The sequence below is a fragment of the Malania oleifera genome, chromosome 4 (genome assembly GCF_029873635.1).
Source record: "Malania oleifera isolate guangnan ecotype guangnan chromosome 4, ASM2987363v1, whole genome shotgun sequence".
Lineage (NCBI taxonomy): Eukaryota > Viridiplantae > Streptophyta > Magnoliopsida > Santalales > Ximeniaceae > Malania > Malania oleifera.
Window position 1 is genome coordinate 102,639,544 of NC_080420.1, and position 15,951 is coordinate 102,655,494.

General features: G+C 39.1%; 1 protein-coding gene across 1 annotated transcript; it reads right to left on the bottom strand.

Moving 5' to 3' along the window:
• Positions 1 to 1,908: 1,908 nt before the first annotated feature.
• On the bottom strand, positions 1,909 to 3,187 carry LOC131154137 (histone H1.2-like). The gene is made up of 2 exons (XM_058106679.1): positions 2,872 to 3,187; positions 1,909 to 2,791 (listed from the first exon to the last, which is right to left on the bottom strand). Exons 1-2 carry the CDS (start codon positions 3,049 to 3,051, stop codon positions 2,126 to 2,128), a joined length of 846 nt encoding a protein of 281 aa, XP_057962662.1. The 5' UTR covers positions 3,052 to 3,187; the 3' UTR covers positions 1,909 to 2,125.
• Positions 3,188 to 15,951: the final 12,764 nt, after the last annotated feature.

Here is a 15,951-nt window from a genome sequence, read left to right on the forward strand (position 1 = left end):
GGCAAAATAAAAATTAACTAATTTTATAATAAATAAAAGTGTATTATATGCACAACTCATGTCCATTTGTCATTTTGTATAAAAGAATTTTAGAAAATAAAAAATAAATGCGAAAGAGAAAATTTCATTCATACATGTATTAGCCATGAGACAAACTGCATATGAATTGTTATGATGCAAGGTTAGTAATTTATATTTAATTTATTTAAAAAATCATTTAATTTTAAAAAATATTTTTATAATTTAATTAATATTTATTATCTAAATATTAAACATCTGAGAATAAAAGAAATAATTACAAGTAATTATGAATTAGATATAAAAAAAAATAATCCCAATAAATGTTGAAAATAGAGATTGAATGAGAAGTTATATAAAAAAATCTTTCCTTCTATCTTTGTTTCTTAAAGTACACATTTAGTCATGTTTTGATACTAATGAATGTAAGACCAACTTATCACATGTTTAACATTTAAATTACAGATAAATGGACAGGTGGAGAAAGATCCCTTGTATAATTTCTTGAGAATAAACCGAGTGACAATTTTCATTTTCGTACTTCCCCTTGCATGCCTTCTCCAAGATAGAGAAAAGTCAAAAAAAATAGCATTAATGTGTGTAAATTTTTAGAAAATAATGAAATCAAAAATTTTAAAATGAATTATACCCAAAAAAAATCATTACCTTTAAAAAAATTAAATTTTCTAAAGTAGGTTTTATTAACTATCCAAGTGTATTAAGAATACCTCTCCAATTGCATGAATTTAAAAAACATTTAAATAAAAATAACATTTATTCAGCTAAAATATTTTTTATAAAAAAAAAAATAGAAGAAAAAAGATAAAAAAAACCTAAAAGAGGCCCTTTTATCCCCCTGCTAGTTCACTTTTCTTGGACAGATCATAGGAGTGAGCACATCCTAACATACCCCAGTCGGTCACACGTGTCTTTCTGATTCTGACCAGACAGCATTGGACCCCAGCATTCCTAAATCTTGTGTTTTGGAAAAATCATGCTATCGTAAGCCGTGCATCCCCCCACCCTCCCTCAAAAAATCTTGCATTTCGGAAAAATCATGCTATCTTAAGCCGTGGACCCCAGCATTCCTAAATCTTGCATTTTGGAAAAATCATGCTATCGTAAGCCGTGGATCCCTCCTCCCTCCCTCACTCAAAAAATCTTGCATTTTGGAAAAATCATGCTATCTTAAGCCGTGGACCCCAGCATTCTTGTATTTTGGGGAAATCACGCTATCGTAAGCCGTGGATCCCCTCTCAAAAAATCCTGCATTTTCGAAATGCCATGCCGTGGACCCCAAAAACCGTGCTAACATACGCAGACTGCTCCCAGACTTTTGATGCACACATCACGCTACCTGAACATATCTCTTCCCCCTAGCGTGCTAACGTGTACCGCCATCCCATGTGTTCCTTCTCACACGTCAGCCTCCCCCACATCATTCCTCCCACCCCCCGCCCCTCTGCCATGGACAGCCAACGTGGCATCCCTAGCGCACAGGCTAACATGAGCCGACAAGAGATACCGTGTTTACTTGCCATTAAAACGCGCACGAATACGATGCAGCAAACAACACATTAACAGAGCTCGGCAGAGATTGACTGGCACCGAGGAAACTACTTAACCTCGCCACACTTCACCCTTCACCGTCGATCCCAACATGCGCCAGCCAAGATCAGAAATGCTAACCTGCGCCAGAAGCGCGAGATAGATAACTGACTCGGGAACGGCATAACTTGTCAACATTCAGGGAAGTACTACAGGTGAACTCGCCATGTAAGAACCCATGTCCTTAACCTACGCGACTAAGATAAGCCGCACAAAAGAACCTTTGCTAATTTACGCCTAACACGCGCATAATATAAATTGACACAGGTAACGCCATTGACGGAGCTTGAAGATTACTAACATAAATTACTGATTCAAGATCATGGGAACTACAGATGAAAATGCCAAAAATAAAAATAAAAATAAAAACCGATAGAAACTAAACGCGTTTTTCTGTATACGAATCTCCATTATCAGCCAGAGAGATCTGAAAAAACCCTGATTTCAACAACAAATTTATACAACTGCCACTCTACAAAACTCTAGAGGGCTACCACTCTCACTTCTTCGCCTTCCTTGGCATCCTTGCCGGAGCCTTCTTCGCCGGCGACTTAACACTCTTTGGCTTCTTAGCGCTCTTCGCAGGAGCTTTCTTCGGCGTCGCTGTCTTCGGCGCCGGCTTAGCCGCCGGTGCTGACTTCTTCCCCGGCGAAGTCCTCGACGACGTCCGCGCAGCCTTTGCCGGCCGAGAAGCTGCCTTCGCCTTCGGCTTAGCCGCTGCTTTCGGCTTTGCAGCTGACTTAGGCTTCACAGCAGCAGCCTTGGGTTTAGCCGCAGGCTTCGGCTTCGCAGCGGCGGCTGCTTTCGGCTTCACCGCTGCCTTTGGCTTAGCCGCCGGTTTAGGCTTCGCACTCGCTTTACCCACTGACTTAGTCTTTGCCTTGGACGTCGCCTTTTTCACCGTCGCCTTGGGCTTCGCCCCCGCCGCCTTCTTCGCCGCTGGACTGGCAGTTGGTTTCGTAACCGACGGTCTGGCAGGAGGAAGCTTGAAAGAATTCTTAACCTTCACGAGCTTACCAGCTGCCACAAGCTTCTTCAAATGGAACAAAATGAGCTTCTTAATATAGGGAGGCAATTGCTTGTGCCTCTCTTCGATAAATTTCGTTATCGCATACTGACTGGAACCAGTTCGTTCCTTCAGCGTCAAAATCGCGTCGGTGATCATCTAGGGTTCCAAATCAAACACACATTAGTACAGATCTAGAAAGAGAAGAAGTCAGAAAGGGAAAATTCCAGAGAGAGTACCTGAAGGAAAGGAGGATGAGTGGGATGGGATCTGGGCTTTCGGGGCCCGCTGGGCTTAGCTTTCGGCTGTTTGGTTTTCTTCGGCTTCGCGTCCGCCACCGCCGGTTTCTCTTCGGGAACGTCCGTGGCAATTGGATCGACGACGACGTCGAGTGCGACGGCTGTTTCAACTTCGGCCATGTCTGGAACCTCCTTTCACTATTCTGACAGGAAACGAAATTTTCTAGGAAAACGAACAGAACACCTAACGGGGAAGCTTGAGAGGAAGGAAAATTTGTGGGAGAAAGGGATCGGGTGTATTGTTTGTTGGGAAATGACGGTTGAGAAGAGGATTTAAATACTCACCGCGAGAGTGGAGTATATGCGAGGTGGCGAGACCGTATTGGTGGAAAGCCTAGTGACACGGATTTACTGGCTTTGAAAGTCTAAACGTGGGCCTTTGGATTAAACTCTATCCACGGCTGAAAACGATGCTTTGGAAAGGGCATATGAGAGGGCAAGCAAAATGGGGTTTCAAGCTTGTTTTAGGTGTGTTTTTAACTTGATTTGTAATGGCCATAACTTGGGTTATATAGAATGGATTTTAGTGAGGTTTTGATGGATTTGTAGCTTAGCACTTCAGCTTTCTAATGAATATTTTCTTGCATCGTGAAGTTGAGGGAACTGGGAAAATTTCAGCTTTGAAGCCACATTGGTCTGGACTAGGGTTTTTTGTGAGTACCATGAGGTTTTAGCAAATTTTGAAAGAAATCTTTGAACCATATTCCAACTTCTAGATCATACATGATTGTAGCATTGAAATGGAGCATATTGGTCCAAGAATTATGAAATTTTGACAAGATTTAGGCATTGAAAACTCATTTGAAAAATCACTAAAGATGAACAAATTCATATATGTAAATAGTACATAATGTTGATAGAGAAATATTTGTAAATTTTGAAGGAAAATTTTGAATCATAATTGGATTTCTAGATCATCCATGATTGTAGCATTGAAATGGAGCGTATCGATCTAAGAAACATGAAATTTTGACAAAATTTGGACATTGAAATCTCATTTGAAAAATAATTAAAATGAACAAACATTTATATATATGTAAATAGTATGTAATGTTGAACATAAAAAGTATTTGATCTTGATACAGAAATATAATTTATATGTCATCAAAATTTTAGTATATGCATATTCTAAAGATCATAAAATTTAAAATGAGCATTATGTCGTGACAAATTTCAAGTAAATAACAAAAAAAAACTTGCATAATCAAAGTTAGTTTTATGTATTGCCTCATCTATTAACAAAAAATTTTCTTTTGGCATTTTCTACCAATTTAGAGTTAGGATTGCTAAAGATCATTGGAAGAACTTTATTATCGTGAGTGGTGATAATTTTATCTTTTTAATACCAATTTAGGTCAATCTTATTATCGATGTTTTTAAATAACTTTGTAATTGATGAGCAGTGTTAAAAAGTGATATTTGTCTCATTGTTATTTTCCATATCTCCTATTTTAACTGTAATAATTTTGTTATTTGTCTCTAATACTTCGATGGGGCATTCCTATTCGTTCCTCCACTTTAAAATTTGAGATGAGTAAAATGTTGTGACAAATTACAAGTGAAAAACAATAAATTGTTCATAACCAAAGTAAATTCTACGCATAGCCTCATCCACCAACTAAAATTTTTTCACTCTTTATGTCAATATAGAGTTAAGATTTGTAAGATCATTCAAACAATCTTATTTCTATAATCGGTGATAATTTTTGAGTCCTTCTAACCATCAAGTTGGACAATTCTTCTTATTGGTGATTTCTAATAACTTTGTAATTGGTGAGTAGTGTAACTTGATATTTTTATGATTGTCATTTTATCTTAGACGTTTTAATCATATCTCCTATTGTAATTGTAACGACCCAAAAATTTTACCTTTTTTTTTAACCTATTTATTCTAATACCCCTGAATTATCTACTATAACCTCCCAGACTCCAAGTGAGCACTGAAGGAACTCTGCTCATATTACACACCTAAACAGTGGAAAATATAAAAACATACGTCCATATTTACAATATCAGAATCCAGTTTTTCCCAACATATAAATTACATAATTACACATCATTCCAGTATTATATACCCAAACTCATGGTTACTACTCAAAACACAATCTCATGTTAAAACTTACCCTACAGATAGGGTAGTGTACTCGCCCTCACTATCTGTGAGTCTGATCCGCTCATCTAACTGGATCACCTGAAAAATATTAAACCGCTGGGATGAGACAACACTCCATAAGAGAAAATATGCTATTACTAGTGTGTGGCAACTGAGCTACGTAAATAATTTACTAATAAATAATTGAATTGAGATATCATGTAAATACTGTGTACACACACCTACATGGCTTAAAAATATAACTATATTATCTGAGTTTTCTATTTAACCATACTAATAAGAATATAATATATATATATATATATATATATATATATTTGTTGTTCTTCTGTAAATCTATATATTTTTAAAATAAATAACTGTGATAATACCCTAGAAAACTGAATATCTTGATTAAACTTTTACCATGCCTCAACCCCGACCCTAACACAAACTTCGTGGCATGGTAACTGGAAAACTGAACTCCACCAATTCCTCAGCCCGACCCTAACACAAACTCCGTAGCACGGTAGCTAGAAAACTAATCTGAAATAGTAACGGTACCGTGCTTGCTGATAATTGATTTAATTCATCAGAGTCTAATACTGTATATATGTATTATCTTAATGTTTCATCATGATTTCAAAATAACCATAATACTATAAATCTAATCTAAAATACTAAAATATCTTACTGAAATCACTGTAATATTTAATTGAAATATCTAACTAAATAATCTGTAATGTCTGTGTGTTATGATTTTGGAAATCATGGAATTCTGTAAATGTTGTAATATAACTGTTTGTAAAATATCTGTCTATATATATTTACACTGAAATTTATAATTCTATAAAATCTGATAATACATAATTCTGTACATAAATTCTGATAAGTCATGGTATTATACTAAACAAATATCTACTCAGGTCACACAACTAATTAAACACATGTTCTGAAATCCATAAAGTTATAAAAAATAGCATTCCATACTCTGTTAAACAAATACCATATTTTACTGATAAAATTCCTAAATTTCCTAACATAGCATATTTCTCTTACCTAACTAGATGGGAAGCTCGTCTCCAATCCTGTGTTCACGCTCACAATGCACTATCCTCAAAATCCTGAAATAGCACATTTATACAAATTCCTCAGTAAATTACTGAATTCCCCAGAAGATCATCTCACTCATATTTCTTAAACCTGCCTATTCACAATTTCTTAAATTTTAATATACCCGGGCTTCTGGGGAAAAATATTTGCTGGGCTTCTCAATCCATGCATACAAGGTCCCAAAAACACCCTAACCCTGAAAATATAACACCTTAATTTTATTCCTCAAAACACTAGTATATATCCTCACAACACAAAATCCAAACTCAGATAAAATTAGTAATACTGGAATTACCTAAAAATCCACTTACCTTGATTTTGGGATGGTTCCCAAACTTCCTAGATCGAATTTCTGCTCTAGTTAGGTTGTAGAGAATCTCTCCAAGATCACCGTGGTGACTTCTAATCTTCGAATCGGGGAGAATCGGAGCCGGAACCGTAGAGAGAAGGCAAAGAAACCGAGTTAAAGAGAGAGAGAGAGAGAGAGAGAGAGAGAGAGAGAGAGAGAAATTGGGTAAAATGAATTTCTTCCTCTGAAAATCGATTTTGGGTTATAAATAAAGTGTTGTCCACGTGGCCTCATCGACAAGCCACGACACCTCATCGATGAGTCTAAGAAGGGAGTTCGTTGACGAACTCCTAACCCTCGTCGACAAGTTTCAGGCCCCAAAAATAGCCCTCGGTATACTCTCGTTGATGAGACACGCGCTCACGTCGACGATCCCAAGAAAACTGTTCGTCGACGAGGCCCTACTGAACCCCCCTTGAAAAATTTCTCTTCTCTCTCTCTTTTCTTAATTATTTAATTCCTATAATTATCTGGGTTACTACAATAATTGTATTAATTTTTATGTGATAGTCCTTCTCGTTCCTCCATATTGGTGTAAACATTAACAATAAAAAGAGTTTAAGATTATGTTAAGCTACATGCCTTGCTAGTCCATTTAACATGTTACGAACTATATGCAAGGGAAGTATTTGAATTACTGTTCAATAGTCTCTACCTAGTGCAAAAAAAAAAAAAATCATTTTTCATGCTCTAGGAAAGATAATTGAATGCTTTCGATTAAGCATGTGGTCTATAGTCCCCTCAAACTATGAATCTTAAGATTGATGACACTTGAATATAATACTTTGTTTTATTGTTAGCATTTTGTTGTGAAAAGAGTATCAGATTGCACAGAAAAATTTATAAACACATCGAACAATGAAGAACCAAAATACAATTCACACACGCAGTATATTTGAAAGCAACAAGAATCAACATGAAATTATACGTGGTTCGACAAAGCCTACATCCATGGGAGGAATCAATAAAGGTTTTTCCACTATGAAAATTGAAAGTACACAATACAATGGTTTACAATGATCTTCTTCTAACACAATATGCCCAGAAAGACATATTTAACAACCTCTCGGAGGCTTCCCTCCAAATACCCAATTGTCCCGACATTTCACTGTGACAACCCGAATAAAATGGTATTTAAAATAATAAAGAGAAAGGAGAATTACCAGAGGCCTCGTCGACGAACACAGGGGATTCGTCGACTAGGGCATAAAAGGGCCTCGTCGACGAAGCCAAATTTTGTCGACGAGGAAATACAAAGAGAGGTTTTTGAGCAGACTGAATTTCATCGACGAGGAGTGGATTTCTTCGACGAAATTATTGAAGGACTCATTGGCAAGATGACGTGGCTCGTCGACGAATCCAGTCTTATAAATACTAAAAATTCATATTTTAACTTCAGAATTAAGCAAACTCTCTCCTCTCTCTCTCTCTCTCTCTCCCCTTTGGCTCTCTCTCTTTCTTTTTTTGATTTCGGGCTAAATTTATGCCGAATTGACAGTTTGAAGCCACCACAACGCTCCTAGGGAAGTTCTCTCCAAATCTGCCGAAACGCATCGTTGGTGAAAGCAAGTTGGAAATTATCCCTAAGTTGAGGTAAGGCTTTTTAAGCCAAATTTGGTCTTACAATAGTTATAGGAAATGATGTACACACGAAAATACTGAAATTTAATATTAGGAGATTTTATTTTCAGGGTATTGAGCAGGAAACCCTACGGGTGTTAGACCAGGATATTTTAGGGGCTTTCTCAGTAACTAGGTAAGGGAATAAATTAAAGCAATATTTTTCACTCAAATTAATATTATTTATGAGCAAATTGATTTCTTGAAAATATGTACGATATTTGAATATTATGGAATTAATGCACGTTTGGGAAAAATACTGTTATTATGTTGAAACGTGTATATATGTATGAGATGCCAGAAATCATGATTTTTAGAATATAATGTATGGTTTTATACAGCAAATGTGTGGCATGAATATTATTTTACGTGGAAAAATATTATGATATGATAATGATATGAATGCAATATGGTTTGAGAAATTATGAAAGTATACAGTACATTATGATTATGACAAATACATGATAAAATGATTATTTTCCAAATGACGTATTTATGTATGATTTCGGCACGAGGCCGTATTTATGTATGATATGCATTGATTACCATGAGATTAACAAGGTAACTATGAAGAATCGCTATCTTTTACCTCGTATAAATGATCTTTTTGACCAGTTGCAGAGAATGCGGGTCTTTTCGAAGATCGACTTGCAGTCAGGATATCATCAGGTGAGGGTTAGAGCAGAGGATGTAGCGAAGACTGTTTTTTGAACCAGATATGGCCACTATGAGTTTTTGGTCATGCCTTTTGGGTTGACGAATGCTCCGACGGTATTCATGGATCTGATGAATAGGGTTTTCCATGAGTACCTAGATCGATTCGTAGTGGTATTCATTGATGACATTCTGGTATACTCGAGGAGTTCGGAAAAACACGTGGGACATTTGAGGTTAGTGTTACAGATTCTGCAAGAGAAGAAGTTGTATGCTAAATTGAAGAAGTGTGAATTCTGATTGAGTCAGATTGCGTTCTTAGGCCATGTGGTTATTAGGGATGGTATATCAGTTGATCCTAGCAAGATTGAAGCTGTGGTCGACTGGGTAAGGCCGAAGAATGTGCAGGAGGTTCGAAGTTTTATGGGATTGGCGAGTTACTATCATCGGTTCGTAGAGGGTTTCTCTAAAATGTCTGGACCTCTAACACGATTAACTAGGAAAGGAGTGCAGTTTGAGTGGACTAGTGATTGCGAGCAATGCTTTCAGGAGTTGAAGCATTGGCTGGTTACTGCTCCAGTATTGACCATTCCTTCGAGGAATGGTGGGTTTGTGATTTATAGCAACGCGTCTCTAAAGGGTCTGGGATGTGTGCTCATGCAGTAGGGTAAGGTAGTGGTGTATGCTTCTCGGAAATTGAAAGAGTATGAGAAGAATTACCCTACGCACGATTTGGAATTGGCTACTGTAGTATATGCACTGAAGATCTGGCAATACTATCTATACGGGGTGCAGTGTGAGATCTTCACTGACCATAAGAGTCTCAGGTATTTCTTCACACAAAAAAAGTTGAATATGAGGCAGAGATGGTGGCTAGAGTTGATTAAAGACTACGATTGCACGATCAGTTATCACCCGGGAAAGGCTAATGTGGTGACTGATGTGTTGAGTCGGAAGTCATGGCCTACGGCTGTATCTGCGGTAACTCAGTGTCACATTAGACGGGATTTGGAGAGCTCAGGTATAGAGTTGGTGACTGGTGATCATCAGGCTTATCTTGCTAGTTTGGTGATCCAGCTGACTTTATTTAAGCATATAAAAGTCGTGCAGGCTAGTGATGCAGAGTTGGGAGAGGTTAGGGAAAAAGTACAGTAGGGACTGGCTACGGAGTTTAACATCTCTAAGGAAGGTGTGTTGAGATTTGGGACCAGACTATGTGTTTCGAATGATGATGAGATCAGAAGGACGATTCTGAAGGAAGCGCATTGTTCTATGTATACGGTACATCCTGGTAATACAAAGATGTATCGGGACTTGCGTGAGACCTTCTGGTGGTCTGGTATGAAGAGACGGATTGCTCAGTTGGTGGAGCAGTGTTTGACGTGTCAATAGGTGAAAGCTGAACATTAGAGGCCGACAAGGCCGTTGCAACCTTTGCCTATTCCGATGTGGAAATGGGAGCATATTTCCATGAATTTTGTGACTGGATTGCCGCTAGTACTTCACGGGTAGAATGCTATTTGGGTGATCATGGATAGATTGATGAAATCTACTCATTTCATACCAATGAAAGTTGGCTATCCTTTGAGTAGGCTAGCAGAGTTGTATGTGCATGAGATTGTGAGAATGCACGGGGCACCGATGTCCATTGTGTCATATCGAGATCGGAGGTTTACTTCTCGATTCTGGATGAGCTTGCAAGAGGCATTGGGGACGAAGCTTACTTTCAGTACAACATTCCACTCCCAGACTGATGGACAGTCGGAGAGGACGATACAGATATTGGAAGATATGTTGTGAGCTTGTGTGTTAGACTTTGGTGGTAACTGGATATAGTTTATGCCACTTGTAGAGTTCGCTTATAATAACAACTTCCAGTCTAGTATCAGGATGGCACCATTTGAGGCTTTGTATGGTCGGAGGTGTCAATCTCCTTTGTGTTGGGATGAGGTTGGTGAACATCATGTGTTAGGACCTGAACTTGTGCAGTAGGCGTCTGAGAAGGTGGGTTTGATCCGGGAGAGGATTAGATCAGCTCAAAGTCAGCAGAAGAGTTATGCAGATGTTCACCGCCGTGATTTAGAGTTCGAAGTGGGAGGTAAGATATTTCTGCGTATTGCTCCGATGAAAGGGGTGATGAGATTCGGCAGGAAGGGCAAGTTGAGCTCGAGGTATATCGGACCAATCAAGGTACTTAAGCAAGTGGGTCCGGTAGCCTATAGGATTACATTACCTCCAGCACTTTCGAGGGTCCATGATGTGTTTCACGTATCCATGTTGAGGAGGTGTATGTTGGATCCTTCACATGTTATTAGTTATGGTGAGTTGGAAATTGGGGATACTTTAGCGTATGAGGAGATACCTGTTTAGGTTCTAGACCATAAAGTTCAGAAGCTTCGTACCAAAGAGATACCGTTAGTGAAGGTATTGTGGCGAAACCACGAGGTTGAGGAAGTTTCTTGGGAACTAGAAACGGATATTCGCCGAAAGTATCCACAATTATTTTGAGCACTGGTACATGATCCTACTATGGGTTGGGATGGGTGGTTAGTCGTCGGGAGTGTGTGTATTGTGAACTCCTGAGACCGTTGTATATGTAACCATGGTATTCCTCCGCCATAAGTGAGGGTATGTATGTGTATGTGTATGATGGGACTACGCTGTAGTGGTCGCCAGTTTTCGTTTGAGTTGTGTATATGTGTTCGATTGTATGTATAAGTTTGTGAATGAGAGATGGAAAATTTTGAAGACGAAATTTTTGTAAGGAGGGGAGATTGTAAGAACCTGAACCGTGATAAATAGGTTAAATAAATAAGAGAGGGGCAAATTGGGAAGTTGGCATATTTCGTCGATGAAGCCTTTGTTCTTATCGTCAACGAGATTCAGAGACTCGTCGACGAGGAGAAGCCGAGGAGTCTCGAAAAAATTGGTGATCTCAGATTCGTCGACAAGGCCATCGATTTGTTGACGAAGTCAGTGGAAGATTCATCGACGAAGGCACCATTTTGTCGACGAATTGGGCCAGGTCAAAGGGCCTATAAATAGAAATTTCCTTTACTTCTTCATTAAGAAACTTCAAATATCTCTCTCTTTCTCTCTCTAGAACTCTCCCTACTCTATCTCTCTCTAGATTTCTTCGCCGATCGTTGATGGAATTGAGAATCTGAAGTTACCATGAGGATCGTGGAAGGATTCTCTACAATTTCTACGGATCGGAATCTCGTTTTGGAGATTTTTAGGTTTCGGCATAAAATCAAGGTAAGACTCGATTTTCAATTCTGATCCAGTAGTTTTGTAAGTAACAGTCTTATGAGTATATTCTGTACTGTGATTTGTAGGTTTTGGAACTCGGTTCGCTGTTTAGGGACCTTGGAATTCAGGATTTGTTATTCAGGGAAAAGATAAAAGGAACTGTGTTTATATTAGTTATTTTTGAAATCGGACTCGGTGGAACTGAGGTTCACGGTCCTGTGTGTGTTTTGGCTACTCATTTGGAGGGATCTAACGGGGAAACCTATGGGTTTTTCATTATTACAGTTTTGGGAAAAAAGGGGCGACGAGCTACATCCCTGGTTTTGTTGAAAACCGAGGGTATATGTTGATTTATACTGTGATATTGGGATGGTCGTGCCTTGACTTGTTTAAACTGTATTTTTTTGAAAAACCATGATTTAGATTACCAAATGGGTGTGGTTTGTTTGGTTATATGAGCATGCGTATGTTGTATCTTGGTGAAATAGGAACGGGGTTCTGAATTGTTCCAAGTTTGAAAATCCAGCTTTTGCCGAAGAGTGCACAATACCACTAGATTGGTCGGCTTTCAAGCCAAAGGGTGTGCGAACACCAGATCTGTACCGGTTCAACGCTGATGCTATGCCAGGTTACCGGGGGCACCGGCATTTACCGAAGGGTGTGAAATATCACCAGATTGTCGGTGTTAGCCAAAAGGTGTGAAATACCACCAAATCACTAGTTTTTACCGAAGGGTGTGAAATACCACCAGACAGTCCAGCTTTGAGCCGAAGGGTGTGACGACACCAGATTGTATTGCTTGGTTTGTGAAAATACTAGAACTATTTTGATTGTTTTGACTATTGATCCCTGCATGTTAGTGTATCATGATAACACTCAAATGACACACACCGATATAACTTGTGTTCTTCCTTACTGAGAGGTGTCTCACCCCTGTTGTACGTACATTTTTACAGGTCCTTCGAGTAACCAGAACTAGCTTCCTGGTATAGGGAGCGTAGTGGCCGGTGTACTGCGTTTAGCGCTTAGGTAAGTGCTAGGACTGTATTTTGGTGGGTTGCCATGTTGAAATGTATTTGGGAACCCGTTGTACGTTTTTGATAGAGCCTATTTCTGCTCTTGTATAGACTCTGGTATGGTATTGCATATGTATATATAGAATGACCTTTTTTCACTGCGTATATGATTGTGTTTGGATGTGTTTAGGGTGCCTGGGAACCCCACGGGGTCGGACCCTCATCCATTGTACTGTATCTTTGGATGTTTTATCGGATACAGGTATAGGTTAGATTACATTCTCACCCCCGAGTCCTGTTTCCGGGTTCGGGGCGTGACATCTCCATTTCCATTGTATGCACCCGGTGAACCATCTCCTCCGCCCGAGACTCGGCGTCTCAACGTGCTCATTCAATCTTAGCACGAGACGTCGCACCCATTGAAGATAGTGTTGTTGGGGCGATGTATCCACTCCCAAGACTTTTCACCCAGCCCCCCTCTCGTTGCCCAAGCACTGAGTGGAGATCTCATAATCCATCATTGTCTGACTCCCCTCTGAAACTGGTGCATCCCTTAGCTCAAGCATCTTCGCCTATTTTTAGTCATGAAAATGATAAAAATGAATAAATAAGAACACAACTTCGACATTTTGAATAAAATAATGCACTAAATAATATATTTGACTTCCATGTTGCCCCTACGCACCCTGGCACCACTCCCCCGATCGCCTTTGGTGTGTTCTCTAATCAAGATCGGGGATCGGCTCCTCTGCGCCAATATCGGGATCACACTACATTATCATATAAAACAACATTAATATTAATTCAGCAGTATAAACATAAATAACATTCGTCAACTAATGGTCATATAGTTTTATAACAATTACCATTCGATGATTGATGAATAACCTCGACCCACCGCAATGCGTCGTAGGGAGTTTGCTGCGGTTTACTGCATTTTTTTCACATGTAGTCCATAAAAAAAGATGTAATGATTGTTTATTAGCCACATCAATATGAAAAAGTAGTTATTATAATGCAAACACATCACCTGATAGTGTGGGTCGCGGAAATGGCAACACACGACCTCCCAATCCTCTTGGGATTTCCTATCGTATTGGCGCGCTTCTACTTCATCTTCCATCGCCCTAAAATGGTCATGGATTTTGGCGCGATAGGTCTTAAATTTGTTACATAGCTGCACGTCCACTGCCCTTTTTACATGGTCTGCATGGAGAATGTCCATATCGAACTCCTCTTACATATGAAATACAGTTAGAATGTTAGACAGTTGTTCGGCTAATATATTAAAAGTAAAAAAAAAAAAGGTTTGGGATTACTTTCCAAGATCTGTCTTTACAAAACCATGTACTGAGCCTCAATCACCTACGGCCAGCTGAAGGCAGTGATTAGAGCATATTGTTGGCATATAATGTCGAGCTCCCATGTCCAAGCTGGGCACCAATCACCACGCGGGGTCGTGAAGCCTGGAGGAATGTCTATCCGTGTAATGACCCATAGAAATTATGATATTTAAATACTAAAGAGGATGGGAAATCGAAATAGTAACAGAAGGAGGCAGCCGACTCGCGTTCGTCGATGACGTTGCACTTTGGGAAATAATGAACCAAGAAAATTATCAGGTCCTCGTCGACAAACACAGGGGATTCGTCGACGAGGGTACAAGAGTGCCTCGTCGACGAAGACAAGTTCGTCGATGAGAAGATACTGAGAGAGGATTTTGGGGAAATCTGAAATTCGTCGATGAGGGTATGGGTTCGTCGACGAACTTTCTATAGGACTCATCGATGAGGTGACGTGTCTCGTCAACGAATTCGACTCTATAAATAGCCAAAAACCCGCATTTAAATGCAGAAAATTAAGAAAAAATCACTCACTCTCTCTCTCTCTCTCTCTCTCTCTCTCTCTCTCTCTCTCTCTCTCTCTCTCTCTCTCTTTCTCTCTCTCTCTCTCCCTTCGGTCTCTCTCCCTTCTCTCTTTGATTTCGGGCCGAAATTCCACCAGTTCGGGGATCTGAAGCCACCATGACGCTCCTGGGGAAGTTCTCTCCATATCTGCCAGAGCGGATCATTGGTAGAAGCTAGTCGAAATTCATCCCTGAGTTGAGATAAGGCTTTTTATGCCAAATTTGGTCTTACCATAGTTATAGGAAATGATATTTACGAAGAAATACTGATGTTTAATTCTGGGGGTTGTCGTTTTTGGGGCATTGATCAGGAAACCCTACGAGTGTTAGACCGAGATTTTTAGGGCCTTTCTCAGTGGCTAGGTAAGGGAATAAACTAAAGCAGCTATTTTCCACGCATATTATTATTATTTATCAAAAAATTAATTTTCAGGGAAGCATGCATGATATTTGAATATTGTTGAGAAAATGTATGTTATTGGGAAAATACTACTATTATACGGAAAATGTGATTTTAGAATGAATTATACGGAATTATTCAACTTTGTGTGGCATAAATGTTATTTTTCATGAAAGGTAATGATATGACAAATTTTACGAGTAAAGCATGTTTTCAGGAATTATGAAAAGATACAGTATATTATGATGATTTTGACAAATATATGATAATTGATTTATTTTCAGAATGATATGTATGAAATGATTTCGGCGCGAGGCCGTATTTATAAAATGTTCGGCACGAGGCCATATTTATGAAATGATTTCGGTGCGAGGTCGTATTTATGAAATTATGAAAAATGCTATAATATCATGTATTATATGTTATCAGAACTTGGATGTTAGTTTAGTTCAATTTCAAGAGCTCGGTACCGTAGCTATATAGATCAGATATCTATGTTCAGACTTGTGCTAACCACCCCACAAGGGGGTGGAAGATGGATAGTCGATGTGACTTTCAGTGTAGAGTTGTAAACCTCCACATGGTAGTCCGGACCAGGGTGTGGCGGGCCCATCGTAC